Source organism: Larimichthys crocea, chromosome XIV (assembly GCF_000972845.2).
Source record: "Larimichthys crocea isolate SSNF chromosome XIV, L_crocea_2.0, whole genome shotgun sequence".
Taxonomy (NCBI): Eukaryota; Metazoa; Chordata; class Actinopteri; family Sciaenidae; genus Larimichthys; species Larimichthys crocea.
The window spans coordinates 13,579,239-13,601,430 of NC_040024.1; the positions used below are offsets into that span (position 1 = coordinate 13,579,239).

Sequence of the window (22,192 nt, forward strand, 5' to 3'; positions counted from 1 at the left end):
CCATAAAACCACAATCTGTCAGATGAAACCAAGAGTGAACGTACTGATGTTGGTATTCTCTTTAGTTTGCACAGCTAGCAGCTTTCTCCTGCCTACAGATTAAATGCTAAGCTAGGCTAACCACATCAGAGACATAAGACTGACCGCCGTGTCACTCTCAGAAAGAAAGCACATTGTTGAACAGTTCCTTTAAGTCATTTCACAGGTAGAGAAAAATACAAAAAGGGACACATGCATGTTCTTTTCATCCAGAAAGCTCTTTCAGATGTCACCTTTAAAAATCATTTTGACAAAACTCAATAAAATCCACCACAAAACTGAATCCAGATCCTCATCCTACGTCCGTCTTTGTTTGCATGAATGGACACTCCGCTTGTAAAGTTGACATCAAAAGAGTTATGACTCCTGATGACAAATCCTGCAGCAAACTTCAGTCCAGCTCAATGGAAAGTTTTTCTAAATTAAACCTTAAATGAACCTTTAATGGAAATGCTGCTTTCCTTTACAAAACCTGACGATCAGGCAGGCTTCTTTTTGAAGTGGATTTTTTTTAAATAGACAGGTCAGGAGGTAAAACTGGGAAAAGTAGATCCATAATCAAAAGGACAAAGGTAGAAGAAGAAATGTAGAAAGAGAGGTTTGGGACATAAAAGGCATATCAAAGGCAGCATAACAGGAAACACTTCAGAGGCACTGCTCTATCCACTGCATAATCATACATGTGGATGTGTGTGAGTGTGAAATATTCAATTTCATGACTTGCAGGGATTTAATTTAGTTAACTATTCTGTACTGTCTATCTGCGTGAATATGCCTTTATTGCCAGAGCAATACTGAATGAGTTTCATGTCACATTTATTCAATAATCAGAAAAATCAATGCAGCAGAGCATTTCACTGACCTGGCATCCGCTTCGCTGTAGTACTCCCTGGCAACAATGTCCTCAAACAACTCACCGCCGGTAACTCTGCAGGACAAAGACAGGAAGTGACAGACAAAAACAGAATGAGAAAGAGAAAGTTGGGAAGAAAACACGCATGTGGAAAAGAAGTAAAACACAGATGTTGATCTCTACATCTGGAGAGGGAAAAAAAGACTTGATAATATTACACAGTGACTAATCTCATCCGGAAGACATTTTTCAGGCCGTGATGTGCTGCTGTGCCTAAATGGTGAAATCACTACAACGATACATTTCAGCAGATATGGTTACACTGTTTATTCAGCTGGAAGACGTTTCCATGACTTTCCATGAGGTCATGGCTCAAATCCAGAGTGATTTTCCAAGTGAGCAATGCTGGCTGGAATATCTAGAACAGAGTGGAGGTGTAGTAATAATACAGCTCTATACATTATGCTGAGATTCATCCTTTGGAACTGTTAATAGTTGAACCCAGGAGGAAACTGGAGCACACAGCTCTTCATTACTTTTTATTATGTGCATATATGTTATATACACAGTTAGGGTTGCAAAATTCTGTGAATTTGGAAACTTTCCATGGGAATAAACTGGGAATTTACAAAATTGAAGGTTTGCCCTTATCAGGGAAAATATATTTTAGCATAATCGTGACTAAAATAACCATATTTTATGCAGGTCCACTTGAATATCTGCTGTTCCCCAATCACATGCACATAGCACACTGCTTACTGCAGGGCTATTGAGGCCACGCCCCCTACCTGCACAGGTGATTTCTGTACCTGGACCACCTGTATTATTTTCCATGGATGTCTGCTTATGACAAAAAAAAAAAAATTATATGATGCAGTTTATTTAAATTACCTGCAATTTCCAGTTAATTCCCATGGAGTTTGGAATATTCCCAAAATTCCCATGGAAAGTTTCTGGGAAATGTCCAGAAATTTACCAAACTTTCCACCCCTTTGCAACCCTACACACAGTATATATTAAGTGTGGTTCAAATACTGGATCCTACACCAAAGTTATTTTGTCAGACTCTGTAAACCTCCTTCAGAAACATGATAGCACTGTTCTCACAGGCTGAGGAGAACTAACCATGTAAAGTAAAATGTTTCAAAGTGGGTCAATGGGTCATGTAGTACCAAACATGAAGAATGACTTGAAGGATAATTTAAGGGAAAAACCTTTCCACAACCTGTGGAAAACATTAGGACTTTTAATGACTTTGGTGTTGTGGAAAGGTCTGCCCAGTCACAGTGTTATTGTTGGCCGTCATTCAACAGCTAGGAAGTGACCCAAATATGAAGTATTAGGATTTCCTTTCCAGTTCTCCCAATCTGTTAGAATGCTTTCACTCTGCTCAATAAATGGATGGTTGAATATATATTTGCTCTACCTATATTCATGGTCAATTTATATTCCCAGACTGCAGTCTTACTGTTAGTGCTGTCATCCTTTCAGGCAGGATTTCTATTTAGGAAAAAGGGAGGAATGTTTTTTTTAATCCTGTGTTGTCTTTTGGCCGAGAAAGGAACTCCCTCTGTTCTTTTTTTAAATCACTCTTAGTCAAATAAAACGCAACATTTAAAATCATTTTGAAGCTATTTCCTTTCTGCCTGCCAGATTAGAATGCAAACAGCCGCTGACAATACACAGGAGAGAGGAGGAACTAAGGAGATGGTGAGACATGGAGGATGAAGGAGAGGAGGCAGAGGTTCGAAGGAAAGACGATGAAATAATGTGACATTATGGGGAATACAACAAGTAAAACTGGGTGATATAGGTGTAATGGGGGGTGACGAGGCAAAGAAGAAGAACATTCTATCTGCTTTCACCGCAGCCATACATAAATCTAATTCATGGCCATACCAACAGTCTATTTAATATTACATGTAATTAGCTTAATAGCTCACATTAACGCTTCATGAGAACACACCACAAGCAGCGAGCATATACAGACTCATGATTCTTATTTTCAGGTAATTATATACTAATGAAAACATACTAATGAATATTGTATTCCATTAATGCCAATAAATACTCCTAAATCTTACACACTGGACCTTTAACTATTAAAAAAAAAAAAGTTTTTTATAATACACTGATGGAAACACAGCTAGTCTTTGTTTGTTCGCCGTTTTGCCTGCAGACATTTTGACAGACAAAACACAGAGTGAGTGAATAGATGCATCTACCTCTCTGTCATCTGTTATTATTCAACACTTAGAGCTGAAAGATGTTTTGACGTTTCCACATGATGCAATCAAACTCATTTGTGTTTTTCTCAGTATATGTGTGTGTGCGCGTGCGCACAGCTATCAGCTAGACAGCTGTTCATTTTTAGTTGGAATTCATTTGAATAAAAAGTTCTGACCTGTAGTCTGACCTGCTCTGTGAAAATCTGACTTTTTTTTTAAAAAGTGAAGAAACCTGTGATGAGTGCATCTCACATAAAGTATGCATGTATGTGTGTGTGCACATAGTTGAGGGTGTGCGATGACTGAGTGCACAGCATTTCTGAGACAGATGGAGCAAAGAGGAGGCGAACACGCCACGTCTAATCTCCCATAGTGCCTCGGTGACAGGACATCTGATTGGCAGCTGTCAGGTTCTTACCTCTCCTGAGCGTGATGTGAATCTGCTGTGTGTTTGGTACTTGGTGAAACCATGTGGCGTGTTCTGTTTCAAAGATGTGAGGATATGCAAAATAAAAAAGTGCTGCACTCACAAGTCAAAGACCAGATAGTGGAATCCTTCCTCTGATATGCTGTCATGGAGCCGCACTGTGAGGGAAGGAGAAACCAAAGTTATTCACTTGTGTCAAATAGTCCACTGCACCAGAACTGTGACTTATGAGCACTTTCATCAAACCACAGACTGACTTTCAGACATCACAGATGAATTCAGCTTTCCATTCCAGACCCAGTTTTTATGCTAAACAACAACATGACAGTGAATAATCAAACAGATCACTGATGCAATGTTGTGAAACAGCAAGGTGTCAAAGTCCATCATCCTGAGTCTACTTTAATATTTGTCATCTGGATTCACCAACACACAACAGCAGTCCATCACTGCTAAACTAAGGAGACAAAGCCCAGGTGTGTGCAAGATGGAAAAAGACTGGATGTAATAATGTACCTATACACGTATGCTACACTAACAACTAAAGCAACTGGCTGCCTATTGAAGTAAGGTTCACCACGTGGACAGGAGGAGCTGGGGACTGAACCTCAGACTTCATGCTAAGCTATGCTAATCACATCCTGACTCCACCTCTGTACTTCATGCACACACATGAGAATGATGATGGATGTTTCATCTCTCTCTCAGATAGAAAGCAATTTCCTCAAATGTTAAACTTCTTCCACTTCACTTATGAAAAGAAACATTCAATTCATCTTTTAATTGATTCTTCTTGGATGAATTCTATTATGAGCACGTCGTGTTTGTTGGAAGATATTCTGAATGGACAAAATTACCCAGTGCTCCAGCCTGTTCTTGCATCATCACAGTGAGTTGTCACAGATCAATGAGGGGACAAGAGAGCCAAATGTGAACGCCAACTCTGCAACACCAGCCGACACTTTATTCCACAGGTGTCATATTTTTGCATTTTGTTCTTTGAATGTTATCAGAGAAAAGATTTTAAATAAAACAGTTCACTGACTGACATACACTAATGCACTTCCTCCAAACAGTGCAACAACCAAAGAACAAGCATATACACACGTGGACAAAATTGTTGGTACCCTTCGATTAATGAAAGAAAAACTCACAATGGTCACAGAAATAACTTGAACCTGTAAAAAGTAATAATAAATAAAAATTCTATGAAATTTAACCAATGAAAGTCAGACATTGCTTGTCAACCATGCTTCAACAGAATTATTTAAAAAAATAAACTCATGAAACAGGCCTGGACAAAAATGATGGTACCCCATAAACTTAATATTTTGTTGCACAACCTTTTGAGGCAATCACTGCAATCAAACGATTCCTGTAACTGTCAATGAGACTTTTGCACCTCTCAGTAGGTATTTTGGCCCACTCCTCCTGCGCAAACTGCTCCAGTTGTCTCAGGTTTGAAGGGTGCCTTTTCCAGATGGCATGTTTCAGCTCCTTCCAATGATGCTCAATAGGATTAAGGTCAGGGCTCATAGAAGGCCACTTTAGAATAGTCCAGTGTTTTCCTCTTAGCCATTCTTGGGTGTTTTTAGCTGTGTATTTTAGGTCATTGTCCTGTTGCAAGACCCATGACCTGCGACTGAGACCAAGCTTTCTGACAATTGCCAGCACATTTCTCTCTAGAATCCCTTGATAGTCTTGAGAATTCATTGTACCCTGCACAGATTCAAGACATCCTGTGCCAGATGCAGAAAAGCAGCCCTAGAACATAACAGAGCCTCCTCCATGTTTCACAGTAGGGACAGTGTTCTTTTCTTTATATGCTTCATTTTTTCGTCTGTGAACTTGAAGTTGATGTGCCTTGCCAAAAAGTTCAATTTTTGTCTCATCTATCCATAGGACATTCTCCCAGTCTGGCTTTTTTATGACTTGTTTTCAACAATGATGTCCTCCTTGGTCGTCTCCCATCAAGTCCACTTTGGCTCAAACAATGACGGATGGTACAATCTGACACTGATGTTCCTTGAGCTTGAAGTTCACCTTTAATCTCTTTAGAAGTTTTTCTGGGCTCTTTTGTTACCATTCGTATTATCAGTCTCCTTGATTTGCCAATTTTCCTCCTGCGGCCACGTCCAGGGAGGTTGGCTACAGTCCCATGGATCTTAAATTTCTGAATAATATGTGCAACTGTTGTCACAGGAACATCAAGCTGCTTGGAGATGGTCATATAGCCTTTACCTTTAAGATGCTTGTCGATAATTTTCTTTATAATGTCCTGAGACAACTCTTTCCTTTGCTTCCTCTGGTCCATGTTGAGTGTGGTACACACTATGTCACCAAACAGCACAGTGACCACCTGTAGTCCTATATATAGGCCCACTGACTGATTACGGTTTGTAGAGACCTGTGATGCTAATTAGTGGACACACCTTGAATTAACATGTCCCTTTGGTCACATTGTCTTTTCTAAGGGTACCATCATTTTTGTCCAGGCCTGTTTCATGAGTTTATTTTTTAAAATAATTCTGTTGAAGCCTGGTTGAAAAGCAATGTCTGACTTTCATTGGTTAAATTACATAGATTTTTTATTTATTATTACTTTTTACAGATTCAAGTTATTTCTGTGACCATTGTGAGTTTTTCTTTCATTGAACGAAGGGTACCAACAATTTTGTCCACGTGTGTATAGAAAAGCACTGCTTCAATAAAAGCACTACGGTCTGGTCCACTTTCTTACTCTCAGTATACAGTCGTCCCTCGCTATAACGCGGTTCACTTTTCGCGGACTCACTGTTTCACGGATTTTTTTAGTGTAATTTTGCATGCTTTTTTTTTTTACAGCGTGCTGTACAGTATGAACGCGCATTGTGTTCTGCGTCCTAAATTGGCTAAGGGAGAACCGCACATGTGTTCTGCGTCCTGATTAACTAAAGGAGTACTGTACAAAATGCGTGTAAAAAGGTGTATAAAAGTGTGTGGTTAGGGGTTTTACGGCCTTAAAACATGTATAATAATTGTAAAACTTACTTCGCGGATTTCGTTTATTGCAGGTTATTTTTAGAACGTATCCCCCGCGATAAACGAGGGACCACTGTACAAAGGTTTACTAACTAGCCAATATGCATGAGATTACAGATCTCTGATTAAAACTTGGATGTCTTTGAATCGATGTTTTAAAGTGAAATCTTGATTACAATCTACTATTAGCATTTTTAGAAACTGGATTTAAACTTCCAGATTACACACTTGAATGTAAAGAACATGCTCAGACATATGGCATGATAAACTCATCAAATGGGCAAATATAATGATTGGTAATGGTCTTAAAAAATAGATGCCAGTCAAACTTTTTGCATCCATCTACATGTTCACAGAGCAGATTCCTATATAGATACATTATTAACAACATGCACTTTGATCCTCTCTCAGAAGCATAAACATACAGTATGGAAACTTCTGAAATAATAATGTCAGCCTATATTAAACTGGTGAGTTTTAATGCTCATAGTAAGAATCACATAGCTTATAGTTTCTCTTTTGTGTGACAAAAAAATTTAGGACATGATGTTTGAAATTTTCAAAAACTGTTTGAAAGGTTGACTCGTCATTTTCTCGTCCACTTCCTGTCAGATCATCTCAGATGAGCTCAGTGCAGAGGAGTGTTTGTGGATGTTGTTCTCTCTGCGTGGTACAGTCTGACCTTCATTTATAAATGCACAGATCAACTGTGTTTACTGACAACAGTTTTCTTAAGTGTTCCAGAGTGCATGCAGTAATATCCTATATACAATCATAAGGGGTCGAAGGTCACAGACATTTATTGTTTACTGAGTAACATTCTTAAACTGTTTTACACAGCGTCCTTACTTTTGCGGAATCAGGGTTGTATGTCTAAACTCCACATCCAGAAAACTCATAAACTCAACACATATACTTGGTTTATCATATAGAAACTCACTAACATGCCTCTGCATTTGAATTTGTTGGCAGGTACATCACACTCTGCAAATCACTCCTGCGGCTCTATTATTAGCGCTCAGGTGCTCTGAACGAGCATGAATGTCAGGGTCTATTTCACTTTGTTGAACAAGAGGTGGATGTAGGCAGCACAGAGGTAAGAACTCTGCCAACGGTGAGGTTTCACTGAGCCAATTAGCTCCACTGCCTAATGGACATGAAATGATGAAGATTAGCCTGGCAAGAATACCAACATGGTGGCGGACAAAGCAACCACACTGAGCTTCACAATGGCTCTCCAGAAACGTTGTCACTGATCTGACGCCTATTCTTTATACTCTTAGTGTCCAAAAGTCTAGATTTTTAATTACCATGATATAAATCATAGAAAAGGAGAAAATATTCACATTTAAGAATCCGGCTCGAACTAATGTTTGAAAGTTTAGCTTGAAAAGTGACTAAAATCAACTTTAAAAAACAGAATGACACATTAATAAGTTGATTTAGTTCAGCTCAACATTTAGGATGCAGGTTTCTCATTTTTTGCCAGTAGCTTTTACAAACACCTGAAAATGACATCAGATGTGTCTGATAAACAATAACTCTGTATGGAACCTTCTTACAGACATAAATCAAATCTGGGTTTTATCTCTCCGTCAACAGATTGTTCATTAGACAAAGAGAAATCACTCTCACTATGTTTCATCTTTAAATAAAATGCTATTGAAACCCAACCCTTGGCTGGTCAGGTGGGTAAACATAATTAATGACCATTCAGAGCCACATAATGCAGCTCTAACCGGCAGAATGGAAAGCTCAGCTCCAATTGATTTTGGCTCTATGTTTTAATAACAGACGACGATGCCAGGTTTGTGTTTCGCTTCTTATCGGGTCAGCAGGGAACACATCAGCTGCTCCTTTCTACATTTTCCCTGAATAAAAAGGACTCCGCTGGTCATTCAGCCAACAGTGAGACTGATTGTGCTGTGATTGTGTGTGACTGTATGAATGTGAAGTGGGGTGCTTCTGGAAAAAACATCCCAGTTTCAATGCCCAAGAAAGGTTAAGGACAAAAACCAGGCCAGAGCAGAAGATGAGGGAAAGTCCCCCCTGTGGGGATTCTCTCTTTTAGCTCATCTCCTGATTGACACCTAAGACATCTATCAGCACCACGACCTTAAAGGAATGAGGGCTTTCCCAGAGCTGGAGGCTGTGTGAATGGAATAGTAATGAGACGAGCGCTACCTGCTACCAGCCAATCACTATCTGATGGGAGGCAGATTGGTCTCAGAGGATGTGTGAGCAGGTGAGTAATGAGAATCTTCAGTGACACATTCAATGCTGGAGCCAATATATGTTCACAATATATGTGTGTGTGTGTGTCTTCTGTGTCATTGTTCTATTATTTTAAAGAAAACCCTGGAATAGCTATAGTCCAGTGTTAGCTTAGGAACCGTACTAGGCACAGCCGGCCATTAAACTTTGGATTTCTACACATCTTGTGCATGGGGCTGCATGGTTTTGTTTCTAGCAAAAGTGCAACACTGCATGTCACACATGTCCAGCTGATCAGCCAGAGCTCACCTGTCTAGCTCAGGAAGCCGACAGGTGTCATTTCAGCTGACCAAAGCCAGAAATAAGAAACCTATTTTCTTCAACCTCTGTCCAAAATCAAGAATCTGTTGTCACAAAAAGAATTTCAGTGCTAAGTCTGCATGTTATCACTGTAAACCGCACCAGTGTGAGAAAGCAGTGGTATAAAAACAGTGACTAAGAGGGAGATCTACTGTAGACGGCCACATTACTCAAAATAAACCCAGCAGTGCAATATACATGAGCAGTCAGTTGTAACAATTTAATTAATTCATGAAATAAGTTTTTTCTGTAAAGATGAACACGTCTTAGAAAAAGTTTCTTTGGACATAATGATGTTCAAAACCTTGTAAAGTATTAAAGAAAAGTGCAACAAAAATGTGTTTGACTCTAGAGACACATCTGCCGGTTATCACTGATACTTTGGTGTTGGCGTGTCTGATGGCGGATTTGCGATTGAAGTAATTGAAGAAATGAAAGAGCAGTGAAGTGCGGCAGTTTACATTTCAGAGATGTTCAAAAGGTTGCTTTTTAGCAGAGGTTCGAGAGCAGGAACACACCTAAATCACGTGTCTGCCTTCAGAAAGTATAAGTCCTTCTCTGCGCCCCCCAACCCTTTTGTTTCCATCACTTCTTGCTCTCCATCGTGTCCGGGCACTACGGCTGATTCCCCATCGAAGCTCCTCACAATGCAACAAACCTAAGAAGTACAAGATCCAAGCTTCTCTCTGTGCTGGGGTCCTTGACTTGTTTCTTTTATGTTTCGTGGCATTGGCTGCATCGGTATCATTAACAATCAGCATCATTTAGGACTTAAAATATCAGCCTCAAAATCCAATACCAGCTGGACTAAACGGATCTGTGCTCATCTATTAGTCCTATCCACCATGTGAAGCAGCGCTCATATCTATTTGCAGACTCTTTGATGGTGGCCTTTAACTAACCTCCCATTAAAGCTGCTGCTGCTGCTGTTCAAAATAAAATGAGCACACTGAAATAAAGCCTCGGTTTGGTTCTGGTAACACAGACCTGTAAAATAACCCTCTCTTAACTCAACCCTCCTCTGCGATATGTTGGTTAGTCCATTTCTGACTCCAGGACAATAGGCCAGCAAACCAAATAACCCCCTATCCACCAGTGCTTTGTCACTCCCAACCCTCCATCCTTCATTTTCACCAAAAGAAAAGAAAAAAACAAATAAATGCCAGTTTTCACTGTGTGGCAAAGTCGTTACTGAGGTGGTAATTATAGTTTCTTGGCCTTTGTGGCTCCCAAAGCGATGAGGGAAAGAAGTGTGTGTGTGTGTGTGTGTGTGTGTGTGTGTGTGTGTGTGTTGGGGAGGAGAGAAGGAGCCATGTATGCAGATGTGCTCTATTTGTAGACAGCCTTTGTACAAGTCAGAGTATAGCACAACTATGCTAACCACAATATGGCTTCAGGCACAACTTCTTTGTTTGAACCACGACGCTCTCCAACAAGTGTCTACTTGTATTAGTCATATATCTGTTCATATACTGGTTGTGAGGATTTACCTCACATCTGGAGACATGAAGCTGGACCTGGTGGTTAGGGGTAAGGTTAGGGTCCGTCTCTTGGAACTTAAGCTGTGCAGGTGAGAAAGGAGCCGGGGGTTCACTCTCTCACAACGAATGCAGCACTATGAAGAGCTTGCAGGACAGAGTGACTGAAAATATGCTGCATTATCCCCAGATTTAGCCAATAACACATACTTGTCTTATTGTGTCTTCCACGTACTCAGACAAGACAGGCAAACTAGTTTGTTTTGATCATGACCTAGCCCTGAGGGTGAGGTGCGGTGTGGAGACACAGAATATAACCCAGGAAGTCCAGTTTGAGTGACACATTCTTCCACATGGCAAATCACAGCAGTTTATCATACTGAGACAAGCCTACAACAAAGGTTATCATAATCTTGTCAACATGGAATCTACACTGCGTTTGCACCCACTCAAATTAGACAGAGGGCTACACAGCTGTGCAGTACAGCGGAACGTGACCTTACCATACATCTGGTGTCACAACTGCTGCCGACAGGCCTTCACATAACGTCAAGTGAAGCATTTATTGTGCATGCAAGAACAGAAGCTGTCCTATGTTGCATCGATTGTAAACTCTTTAAGGCAAATGTGTGATTTGGGGAAAGAAAAATAAACTGACTTTACAATGTCCTCTAAAGTGACAAAACAAGTGTGTGTGGACTACAAATGTATACTTTTGAGTGTGGTGATCAATTGCCTATTGTATACAGGAAAATATATATACTGTGACTTCTTTGCACATACAGTACGCTGTCAGAAGCAGTCGGTTGGAAAATGTGAGTCCTGTGTACAGCATAAATATTGAATGGATGTTCTATACAACCTTTGTATGTTTTGAAACACATGCATATATATTAAACATGACTGTCCTACATATACAGTGCTAGTTACCGATGTTGGGATGCTTGAGCAGGCGGCAGATCCTGGCCTCGCGCTCCAGCTTCTGGTGATCTGCGGAGACAAAAACAACACATCTGTCACATGTGTCCGCTGGGACCTCGTGAGATTCTTCAAACCTCTCTCCGCAGAGACTCCACATATTAAACACCGCCCACCTCTACTTCTACCATGTCCTTCCTGCAGGGAACAATAAAACAGTCATAACACATCGCTGCGTACTGCAGAAGAAATCTGGCTTATCTCCAGCATGACTGTTAATACGGTGTCAGCTGGTCTAACCTGTACACTGAGGTCAGAACATGAGCCAATTCACTGTTTCATTAAAGCTTGTTGTAGCTCTGCTGTCAATGCAGAGGTAAATGCAGCTGTAACTAAACATCTGGAAGAAGTTGATAGACAATATGGAGACAGAAGAGACACGCCAATGAGTCACTTCAGTGAAAGTAGCAGAGAACACAGCAGCTAATGAATATGTCATAAGAGCATTACTTTACGGCTTCACTGCTCCCTCTTGACTGCTTGAATTAATGCACTGCAGCACACATCAGGTTTGGTGCATTTCATTACAGCTGAAGCTGTCAATGTGAAATTCATTACAGCAATAATTTGAAGCATAAAATTCTTCTTTTTTTTTAAATCACAGTTTTCATCAGTGGAGTTGGGATTGTTGGGACATTTCAAACTTTTCAAAGAATGACATTTCTAATGCTAAACTTGAAGCAAACGCTGCTCACTGGGTTCTCATCCAAAGCACCTTCATGACTTCTCGTCAAACTCCATCCACAGATGAAGACAGTGAGGACGCAGTTTAAAGCCCCAGGAAAAGCAAAGTTCAGGTTCGGTTCAGGACTGTTCTAAACTACAACCAATAATTTACAGCAAAGGAGTGACTAGGGTAGGACTTGGGGATCATTTAAACAAAGTGTATCATATCCAAACATAAATCTAAACATTTTGTTTTGTCATAAGCAGACATGTAAAATAAAACAATTAAAAACATTTCAACAGATTTATTTATAAGTAGAACTTTATGAAGTTTGAATTATTTTATTGAACAATATTATGTAGTCCACAAGCTCAAATGTGTGTCTTCAATAGTCTCTGTGTGCTCTGGGCTCTAAAGTGTGGTCCAGGTACAGAAATCACCTGTGCAGGTAGGGGGCGTGGCCTCAGTAGCCCTGCAGTAAGCAGTGTGCTATGTGCATGTGACTATTATGTGTTTATTATGCTTTACTTTTTAGTTATTTATTTATTTTTAATATTATTAGTTTATTATTATTATTGATTATTGTTGTTATTTTATTGTATTTATTTTTATCTAATTCATTTCTAACCTGCCTCCAGTGTTTCCTCACTGCTCGACAATGAGATGGCACTTCCTCAGTTTCTGTTTTTATGTGAAGCACTTTTTTATATGAAAAGTGTTAAATATATATAAAAAAGTTTGATTGATTGATTGAGACTAAAGAAGTTTTTGTTAAATTCACAGCTAAATGGAATCACTGGAACAATGACTAGCTGGACTATCTTCCTCTGTCATGCCTACTATTGGCAGTCCCCTGAGTTTCTGTGCAACTGAGAAACTGGCTGCCTCTCCAAAGTCTGACTGTGTCGTGTCTCGGGCTGTGACTAACAATTATTATCACAAATATCTGATTCATTGTTTTGTGTAAAAGTGCTATGTGATGTCTTCAAATGTTTAACAGACCAGTCCAGAACCCAAACATATTTAGTTTACTCAAGAAAAGCTTTAAATCCTCACATTTGAGAAGCTGGAACCATTAGAGGTTTGGGATTTTTGCTTAACTGAACTCTTCATGTTGTTTAATCCATGTGATTTATTTGACTCACTGTGCATTGCCAAACTGAGAGGAGGTGAAGTATAGAAATGTTAACATCTACTTCAGAGAAGCGCACTCATACACTGCAGGGCTTCCGTCACAGTTTCTATTTTCTGCCAACACTACAGCTTTTCCTGTCATAGAACACTTTCTAATTCATGTGCATCACTGCTGTTATCAAACAGTAACATTACTTTAGAGTGTTGCAGAATTAAATAGTTCCTAAAGTCAGCTCTCTGAGGAATACCTGAGTCATCGCAGGGAGTTCCCATTCCTGCCCTCGTGCACACAGTTATATAACTCAACACTAAATCAACAAGAAGTACGGCGCGTCCCTCGGCGTCCTTGAGATAAGATCTAATCAAATGCTTTTCACTTTGAGTTACTACATCTGATAGAACCTTTAAAAAACGGCCAGCGATGTCTCTCAGTGGAAAGGTTGACAGAAGCAATCATTTAAAAATGAGTGCAGAAGACGGGTCAATATGAACGTAAATCACGCCGACGCTGCGGCGATAAGAAAGCTGAAATCAGGATACAATGGAGCAGCGCAGACCTTTGAGAGGTGTCACTGGGGTCATCTTCAATTCAGCTGATTTGCTATTCAGATGAAGTGGCTTGCATGGATGTTCAATTAATGGAGGCCAAGTTACCCAAAAGACTGCTGAATATTTCATAAACCGCTCTTGTTAAAGTATGTATTATTCACCACTGTGGATCAGAAGTGGGCTTGACACAGCCAAGACGTTTGTCTGTGTATAGTAGATGAAGGGGAGATGCAAGCTGGAGCTCACGTGTATGTTTTTCCTCTTTGCTTATATAGTTTTCACTTACGTTAAAGCACTTTAAAATTGCTAAAATTACACTTTCATTAGAATATTTCAGAGGTAGTGCTGCTAGGCGTCAGCTAGGGGGGGCTGTGCCAAAGATGTGCAGACAGACTGGAAAAGAAAGAGATGGGAAGTTAGGGGAGAGAAAGACTGAGTGTGTGTGTACATGTGGAGGTTGAGGGGTGGGGTTGGGTGGGAGTCGAGCAGCCAAACATCACTTGACTGAGTTTATTTCCTGTGTTGTGTGTGGCTCCTGTCGCCTATGCAAATGTCTTCACTGTGAAATACAATGCAGGCTATTTAGAAGCTGTAGTAATTATCGCGTGTTCATATTAAATCATTAACCGCTCTCTAGTTACATTTGGTGAGCGTGATCTGCTCCAATGGAACGGCCTTCCTCCACCCTTGTAATCCCATTTTGGCTCCGACCAGATGTGATCACACCGTCTCCAATCGCACCTCGCTTTACAAGCGCCTAATCCTAATCAGACCAATGGGATGTGCTTTTACAGGATGGCTGTAATCCTCGTGGCCACCGGGTGAACGATGACTTCTCCACCCCCCTGTGACATAACAGGATTTACAGCATGAGTGGTGCTCACTCATCGTCTCTAGCCTCACTGCAACCGCGAGCAACTGATCTCTGCTTTGCTTCACCACCGTTCAGTCTGCTGGACAGTAACGTTTGGAGCTGCTTCACAGAAAATGACATGTACACTCTACTATTAGAAGTGATAATGTGCTGTTGAATTATCATCATTTGTTGTTTCTAAATCTAAATTTCATTTTACTAAGCTGCTGTTGTTGTTTTTCAAATTCATCTTTTGAAAGCTGACATTAAAAAAGTTGTACCGGCATCTCTACCTAAACTCTGGGTTCTATCTGCACATCAGACCAATCAGCTGTGGCATGGTGGCAAAATATGGAAGCATCATGTTGAAGAATTGTCGTAGTATGAGTCAAGTCGAGACTCAGACTGAAACGGTTTCTCGCTACTTATTTGACTCATCTTCACTAACCGTAGTTCCACTACTGCTGCAAATAACTTAAAGCTATTATTGATACTAAATTCTTTCCCTTCAGTGGCCACATGTGGCCAACAGACCGTGTTAGGCATCATATTTACATTCGCACACAGGGACACTGTCTGCTGTTAGCCTATATTTGGTGTCAGTCCTCAAACATTAAGGCTTCGAGGCTCGCCCACCCGTGAAGACGTGGCTCCATGCTCCCCTCAAACCCTCGATGTTTCTCAATAATAAATCCAAGCCCTGTGTGTGTGTGTGTGTGTGTGTGTGTGTGTAAGATCGCACTGGACTTGGCCCCGTTTAGAAAACCCAGATGAGCTCGTCGTCGGCAGGCCAATGAAAACGAGGACAGCAGCTATTTTCAATGCGGCCGACCGACCAACCGATCGAATGAGCTGCCTCCACACACAGCGCTGGAAAGCAGCACATCTGGTTCCACATCCAGCTCCTGCAGCTTCTCTCACTTAAAACATAATCCTCACACGCACACAGACACACAGACACACACACACACACACACACACTTAAAAGCAGAGGTAGAGAACCTGCCTGTTGACCGTGAAGTCTGGAAAAGAACAGGCCTGTCATTCCTCCCCATTTTCACCTGCTCTGATTAAAGTGATAGGTGAGTAATGGAGTTTGGTGCCAAGAGACCAAGAGACTGAATGTGATGCAAGAAAAAAAACACTGCCTACACGTACACATCTTAATGGTTTTCCCTTTCCTTATTCCCCATGGTAACATCTCATTTCCTGGCTTTTATCTATGAGGTTTTTTGTTTCCTCATCCCTCCGTCTTAAAAAAAAAATCCTACACAAATAAAGATTATGATTAGGAGTTGTGCAAAAATACGTGTTCACAAGTTTTATGGACCAACCAGAGGCTCAGAGGAGCCAACTAACAGGAAAGAATTTACAAGAAGCTGCAAAAAGATCAACACCTGTACAGGCTCCCTGAGGTACACCCCTTGAGAAGCGAGAAGGGAAGAACAGAGATAACTTTCTTGCAGGGAAATAAAGAGGATGAGGATATGACACAGGCTCCCCCACAGAAAACACAAAGGTGTGCTGTACTTTAATAGAAAAGTCTTTGCAGCGTCGCTCTGCTGCTCCTTGCTGCCTCACAGACAAACCTGAGCATGTCACCTCATGAATAACATCATTTTTAGATTTTCACAGAAAACGTGCTGATCCTTACTGTGCAGCCCTCAAAGAGGGGTGAGTAGATCTGTCCCAGCGGTCTATTCTGATGCCTGAGCTGACAATCATCATTAGCAATCATAATAATCACGGCTTTATTCACCGCTGGAGCTGCAGATGTGACTGGATGCTCTCGGGTGTGGGTGTAATTGGAGGCCCTGTAATAAGAGGGGCCTCCCGTCAAAATGCAATTAGCTGCAGCTATCTATGATTGTGTGTGCGCGTGTGCCTTCATGTGTTCATGTGTCAAGCTGAGGTCAAAAGGAGAGAACACATGTACCAGATGCCTCAACTGTGTGTTGTAACAGCACAATGAGTCACTGCTGCAGTGATACTCGCTGAAGGCTTCGAGGCAGCGGTTAGGTCTGTGTAATGTCTACTTAAGATCTACTTGAACAGACCGCTAACAGGGGATCCTGAGTCCACAATGGCATGAATGTGACCAAAGATTTTTAGCGCCTTTGGGTGACTTTTTGTATCAATAGATTGCAAAGAATTCTCTTGGATGAGAGGTGAAACATCTTCGCGGATCTACAACCAGGTCCAGTTGGCTCAGATTTTTAAGAAAGATGACCTGGATGACGGAGAACCTTCACACTGACCATTTTTTCCTGTTATGTGCTCAAGACGCTACACATGATCAGTGACAGGAAATAAGGCAGCAAAGCGAGTATGCTTCAAATGAAGGGCTTGTTGGACCACCTAACAGCGTTTGAAACCAACTTTCCAAATGATGGATTAAAGGGGGGGCGATCTGACAATCGCGCCTGCTTCACGCAGTTATTTGGCCAGGTTCTACTGAAAGAAGGCACGGTGTGAACGTTTCTCTCAAGCACTCTTTTTACATTATCCGAACATGTGCGACTCCACATGCTGAGACTGTGAAACCAGTCAAAACACTGGATTCTTGGAGAAAGGTCGGAGAAGCAGTGAGATTCAAACAGGAGCCCATTGCTCTCCACGTTCATGTGTGGCCTAAGGTTACAGCGGCCTGTGATGGAGGCTGATGAAAAATGGATTTTCATGTGATCTCCAGTGATATCGTCTGCTGCCTTCTGCGAGAATTATATTTCTTGGTAGGACACAAAATGCTCCACATGGCTTTCGCCGTTGCCATAAACCCACGCTAAACTCAACACAACTGATGTACAGAGAAGCCTTAAGGAAAGCAGATGCTTTCATATCAAACATGTAAAGGATAAAGGATGGATGCCAGCTTCAACCCTCCATACTGGTCTCTCTACACCACTTACTATCCAGGTCTTTATCTATCCAGAGCTCCTGGATTTCCCCAGTGTGTCCGTCTGTCCTGGTTAGAATTCAGATCATATTCTGCTCCACCATCTCAGCTTGGGCTTCCCCACGCCAACACACACACACACACTGCTACACACACACAGTCACAGCAGCTACAGCTCAGCTGTAGCCCAATCTCTCTGGCCCACTTTAAGCCTCTGGGGATATTCCAGCAAGAGCCTCGACTTAGCCACTGCTCAGCTCCGAGACCACACAAAGTCCAGCCCACACACACACAACTCTGATGAAGACAGCTGATGTCGCCATGGAGATGATGGTGGTGAAGAGGGCATTTAAGCTTCATCGCTCAGATTTCCCTGCATGTCTGACTGAGATTACAGTAAAAAAGTCAAACACAAAGAAACAGATGTGTGTGTAAAATCACAGCACACCCATGCACTCACACTCATGGACGGACAGACCATGCTGCCGTGGGCAAGGACAAAGCGACGGTGCGACTACCATTCAGAGTGTGTGTGCTCAGACTGAGAGGGAGGTGAAGAGTCAAAGAGACGCGGGAAAGGTGATGAGAATCAAATAACAGTGACAGAAGAGAGGCTGAGCTGCAGCTCAACATGTTACAGAGAAACCAAAATAAATTCATGAATTAACCCATGGCTCCACGCGATGTAAAGAACATTCACAACATTTAGAATTCTGTCAAACTGTGCAGGTACAATACTATATAATCATTTTTAAAACTTTAACAGCCGATGTACAGTAAATCAAGCTCTGGGCTGACTTCCTCTTGGTTAGACACTAACAACACAGGTGAGGACTAAAAGCTTTTGAAAACATGGATGGACAAACTAACCTCTGAGTCTAGACAGGACTGTTTGACTTTTCCTTGTGTTTCACGGCTACAGTGCTTGGCATGAGAGGGTGAGTGGAGGGTCTTGCAATCAGCAACTATGCTGACAGACACCACGAAATAACATTTTTCTTTATAGTCGTGTTGTTGACATGCTCAAGATTTTTAGGATTTTTGTCCAGACACAAAAACCTTAATGTGTTTTCCAGGAATAAACATCCATCAGTGGCCGCACTCACTCCAGCAGACATGACAATCCACAGCTGTGTCTGACAGAAAGAAGTTGGCAGTGGACATGAAGCCTCGTCAGACCGGTGTTAGACGACAATATGCCGAGCTCTACGTTTTCTGTCCGAGTGCCTTTCACTGTAGGGCACCCAAGGCACACTTTGTGCCCAACCATTGGAGCTGTGATGGGGGGAGGGGGTGATCTGAAAAGTCTGCGTGTGTGCGTGTGTGTGGGCAGGCAGGTGGCACTGCCGGGGGAAACTGCTGTCAGCGCACTGCCTGCTATCACTGCCAGCCAGACGTTCAGTCGCCGTCGTGAGCAGTCAGTGTGGCATCCATCACAAAACCACATCTGACAGTCCAGCCTCTCGACACGCGCTCCTCGCTCGGCCCCTCCTCGCCGTCGTCGATGGCAGGATGTGCTTGTGATGAAAAGGCGCTCGAGAGGTCGCGTAGTGACTAAGTGAATGAGGAAATGCAGAGTTTAACACTGGTGGCAGACATTCCTTGAAGCCTCTTTGAGTTGATATTCATATTAGGAGTTAGAAATGCATGGATTGTATACTGTACTGTATAAACAGCTGTTTTTTCTTTTCAAACAGGCTTTGAATGCAAACAGCCAGACTGCAGTTCCAACATGTGTGCTGATGTAGTGTAAACAGGAAGTGGACAGGGCTAGCTGTTGGATGGAGAGAGGAGGAGGAGGAGGGGGCGGCCGGACGGAGCAGCTGGGTGCTTGGACCCTTGTATATTTCTTCATGGGATTTCAACATGTCCAAAAATGTGAGATTATCTAAGTAAGACTACACTTTTCCAGTGTATCCTGATTTTTAACTGAGCGTTCTAGGGGAAGTCATTTTGTTTTCTGTGATAAAGACATTAGTTCATGTTGAGTATTTTCACTTTACATTTTAGAATTTTACACAACAAAGTGTGTTCCCAGTTTCTGAAGAGTGCTACTGCACATGCAATGTAATTGTGTAATGTCTTCAGTGTTAGTAGAAGCAGCTATGTGAAGTCTGATTAATGGTGCCACTTGAGTCAGTGTCGGTTGAGGCTGAAGACCACAACTTTGACAATGAGAAACTAACTCACTGTATTAAATCACTGGGCCGCTGACGTTAAGGACTGTTACATTTGAAAGTAAGTCAGTGCCGAGCCGTTGAGAGTGTGTCACTGTTATTTTGTGTTCGGCCTGCAGCCTTCCTTTAGCGAGCGCTGCCTTTGACTCGGGCTCGGGCCAGGAGCGGGCTGATTGAGCCGAGGTGTCAAACTGTTTTAACAGCTCTTCAACTGTCTTCCACCTCGGGGCGTCTTACAGCTCATCTCTGCACAGAGGAGCTCCACGCAGACGCTCAGCAAAGCTCTGATGTGGCTCGTGTGTCTGTGGAAGTCTGGTTTGGTCTCATGTGCGGTCACGTCGCTGCTAAACAGTGCAGAGCAAAACTTCACACCGTTTGTACCTCCTATTTAAAAAATGTATTCATGTGTTCATCATCAAATGATGCCAAGCACTGCACCACCTTATCAAAGTCTTGTTCTATAACTTAAGACTTATTTTTGCCTGTGTGATAAAACGCTGTACTCTGTGATCTGGGAACATGAGTCGTAGTTAGACTAGTAGCTGAAATTCTATCAATAACATCTTTGTGCTATGTGCACTAAATGTTATTTTACATATTCTACATGCTGCATCTTTATGAATGCAACAGGTCTCTTTTTATTTGTATCTCTCCATTGCATTGGTTTATCAATAAGGTCTTCTGCTTGTTAGTTCTTGTGCGTATTTCAAGTTCATTTTGAAAAATACTTCAAAACATAGATGATGAAATAATGAGATTGCTGTTCTCTGAAACTTCCTGCAGGGAAACATCATCCTGACAGGCTTCGGCTTTTCTGTCTCGTGAAAATCCTTTTTTTTTCCTTTTGTTAAATGACCTCCCTCAAGTTTTCTCTGTCAAAAATATTTAGAAAACACTCGGGCAGAAAGATGCCTTGGCCTTCACAGTGCCAGGTCATGAAAGCTGACAAGTAGGAAAGATGTGAACTGAAATCTTGAGTGTTACAAAGAAAAGCAGCCTCTAAACTTCAACCTCCAGTCAGTGAGAGTAAGAAGCACTTCAGCGTTGTGCTCAGTGAGTAAAGGAATATAAAGATCGGTGTCTCTGAGGAGCAGCACAGTATGTCACCATTAGCAGCACAGTGTCACATCAGGATATGGACGTCTCTGACAGAAGAAGGGCAATGCTTCCAACCGCAATGCTTCGCAGGACCCTCGCTGCATCGATATCCAATCTGTCCCTTGAGAACGAGGCTTGAGAAGGTTAACGACCGTGTCGACCCTCTGGACAATAAATCTCAACCCGTCATGAACAATCAAACACTTTAGCTGTTGATGAATGTTGGACGTTATTCACCTTTGAGTTCTATTTACTCAAACTTCTCAATGAACCAATGAACTAAACATTACTACATCCAAAACTGAAGCCAAAGCAAAGACAGAACACCTGAACACCTAACAAATACTGTGAAGACATTTCAATTTTCAACTTGCGTTGATGAAGGTCAAAGAGTATTTTGATTCTCCAGCCGTTTGTCAGGGTCAAACCTGCATTCTTTGGTGTAAAGTAGTTCAAGTATCTCGAGGTTTTGTGTAAGACTGTAATATGGAGCATGAGATGGACCCGTGGATTGGTGTGGTGTCTGCAGTACTGTGGACGCTTCCTGGACCGTTGTGGGGAAGAGGGAACTGAGCCAAAAGGCTCGATTTTCCAGTCTACGTCCCAACCCTCACCTATGATCATGGGCTTTGGGTAGTGACGGAAAGAATGAGATGTGGATACAAGTGGCCGAAATGAGATTCCTCCGCCGGGTGGCCAGACTCAACCTTAGAGATAGGGTGAGGAGCTCAAACACTCAAGGAAGCTCGGAATAGAGCTGCTGCTCCTTTGCGTTGAAAGGAGTCAGCTGAGGTGGTTTGGACGTCTGATAAGGATGACGCCTTGCTTAGGAGGTGTGAGGAGAACTGGTAGGAGGCAGACTGCATCTCTACCTGTCCACAGTGCAGTCCTTTCAAAGCTACAAAATATTTATAGAAAATGTTCCCACTTTGTGCCACTTAACAACACAGCCATTCAGACCTGCTCCATCTCTATACGTCTTCACTCTCGGCTCTCAAGAGAGAGGAGATGGAGGGGCAGATCGAGCTGAAAGCCAGCCAAGGAAAACTGTCTGTCTGTCTATAGACTGTCATCTTGGTGTGCCCTCTTCTTCTGGTTTTCTGACTGGAGAATCTGCTTATCTTACATAGATGGATAAAAACAAGCATTCATTTGCATTTTCTTTTGCTGAATTACTCAAAATTCGTTTAAGATTTTTGAACCATTTGAATTGGTTAATG

The 22,192-nt window shown here is 41.9% G+C and overlaps 1 protein-coding gene across 24 annotated transcripts in view; it reads right to left on the minus strand.

Moving 5' to 3' along the window:
• camk2d1 (calcium/calmodulin-dependent protein kinase (CaM kinase) II delta 1) overlaps window positions 1-22,192 on the minus strand; it is an 82,275-nt gene that overhangs the window by 35,035 nt on the left and 25,048 nt on the right. For all 24 annotated transcript variants that reach the window (XM_027288068.1, XM_027288065.1, XM_027288067.1 and 21 more), the window contains exons 3-5: window positions 11,551-11,610; window positions 3,651-3,705; window positions 902-967 (exon numbers count right to left, since the gene is read on the minus strand). In XM_027288068.1, coding sequence (XP_027143869.1) covers window positions 902-967; window positions 3,651-3,705; window positions 11,551-11,610 — 181 coding nt within the window. The remainder of the gene's footprint in view (window positions 1-901; window positions 968-3,650; window positions 3,706-11,550; window positions 11,611-22,192) is intronic.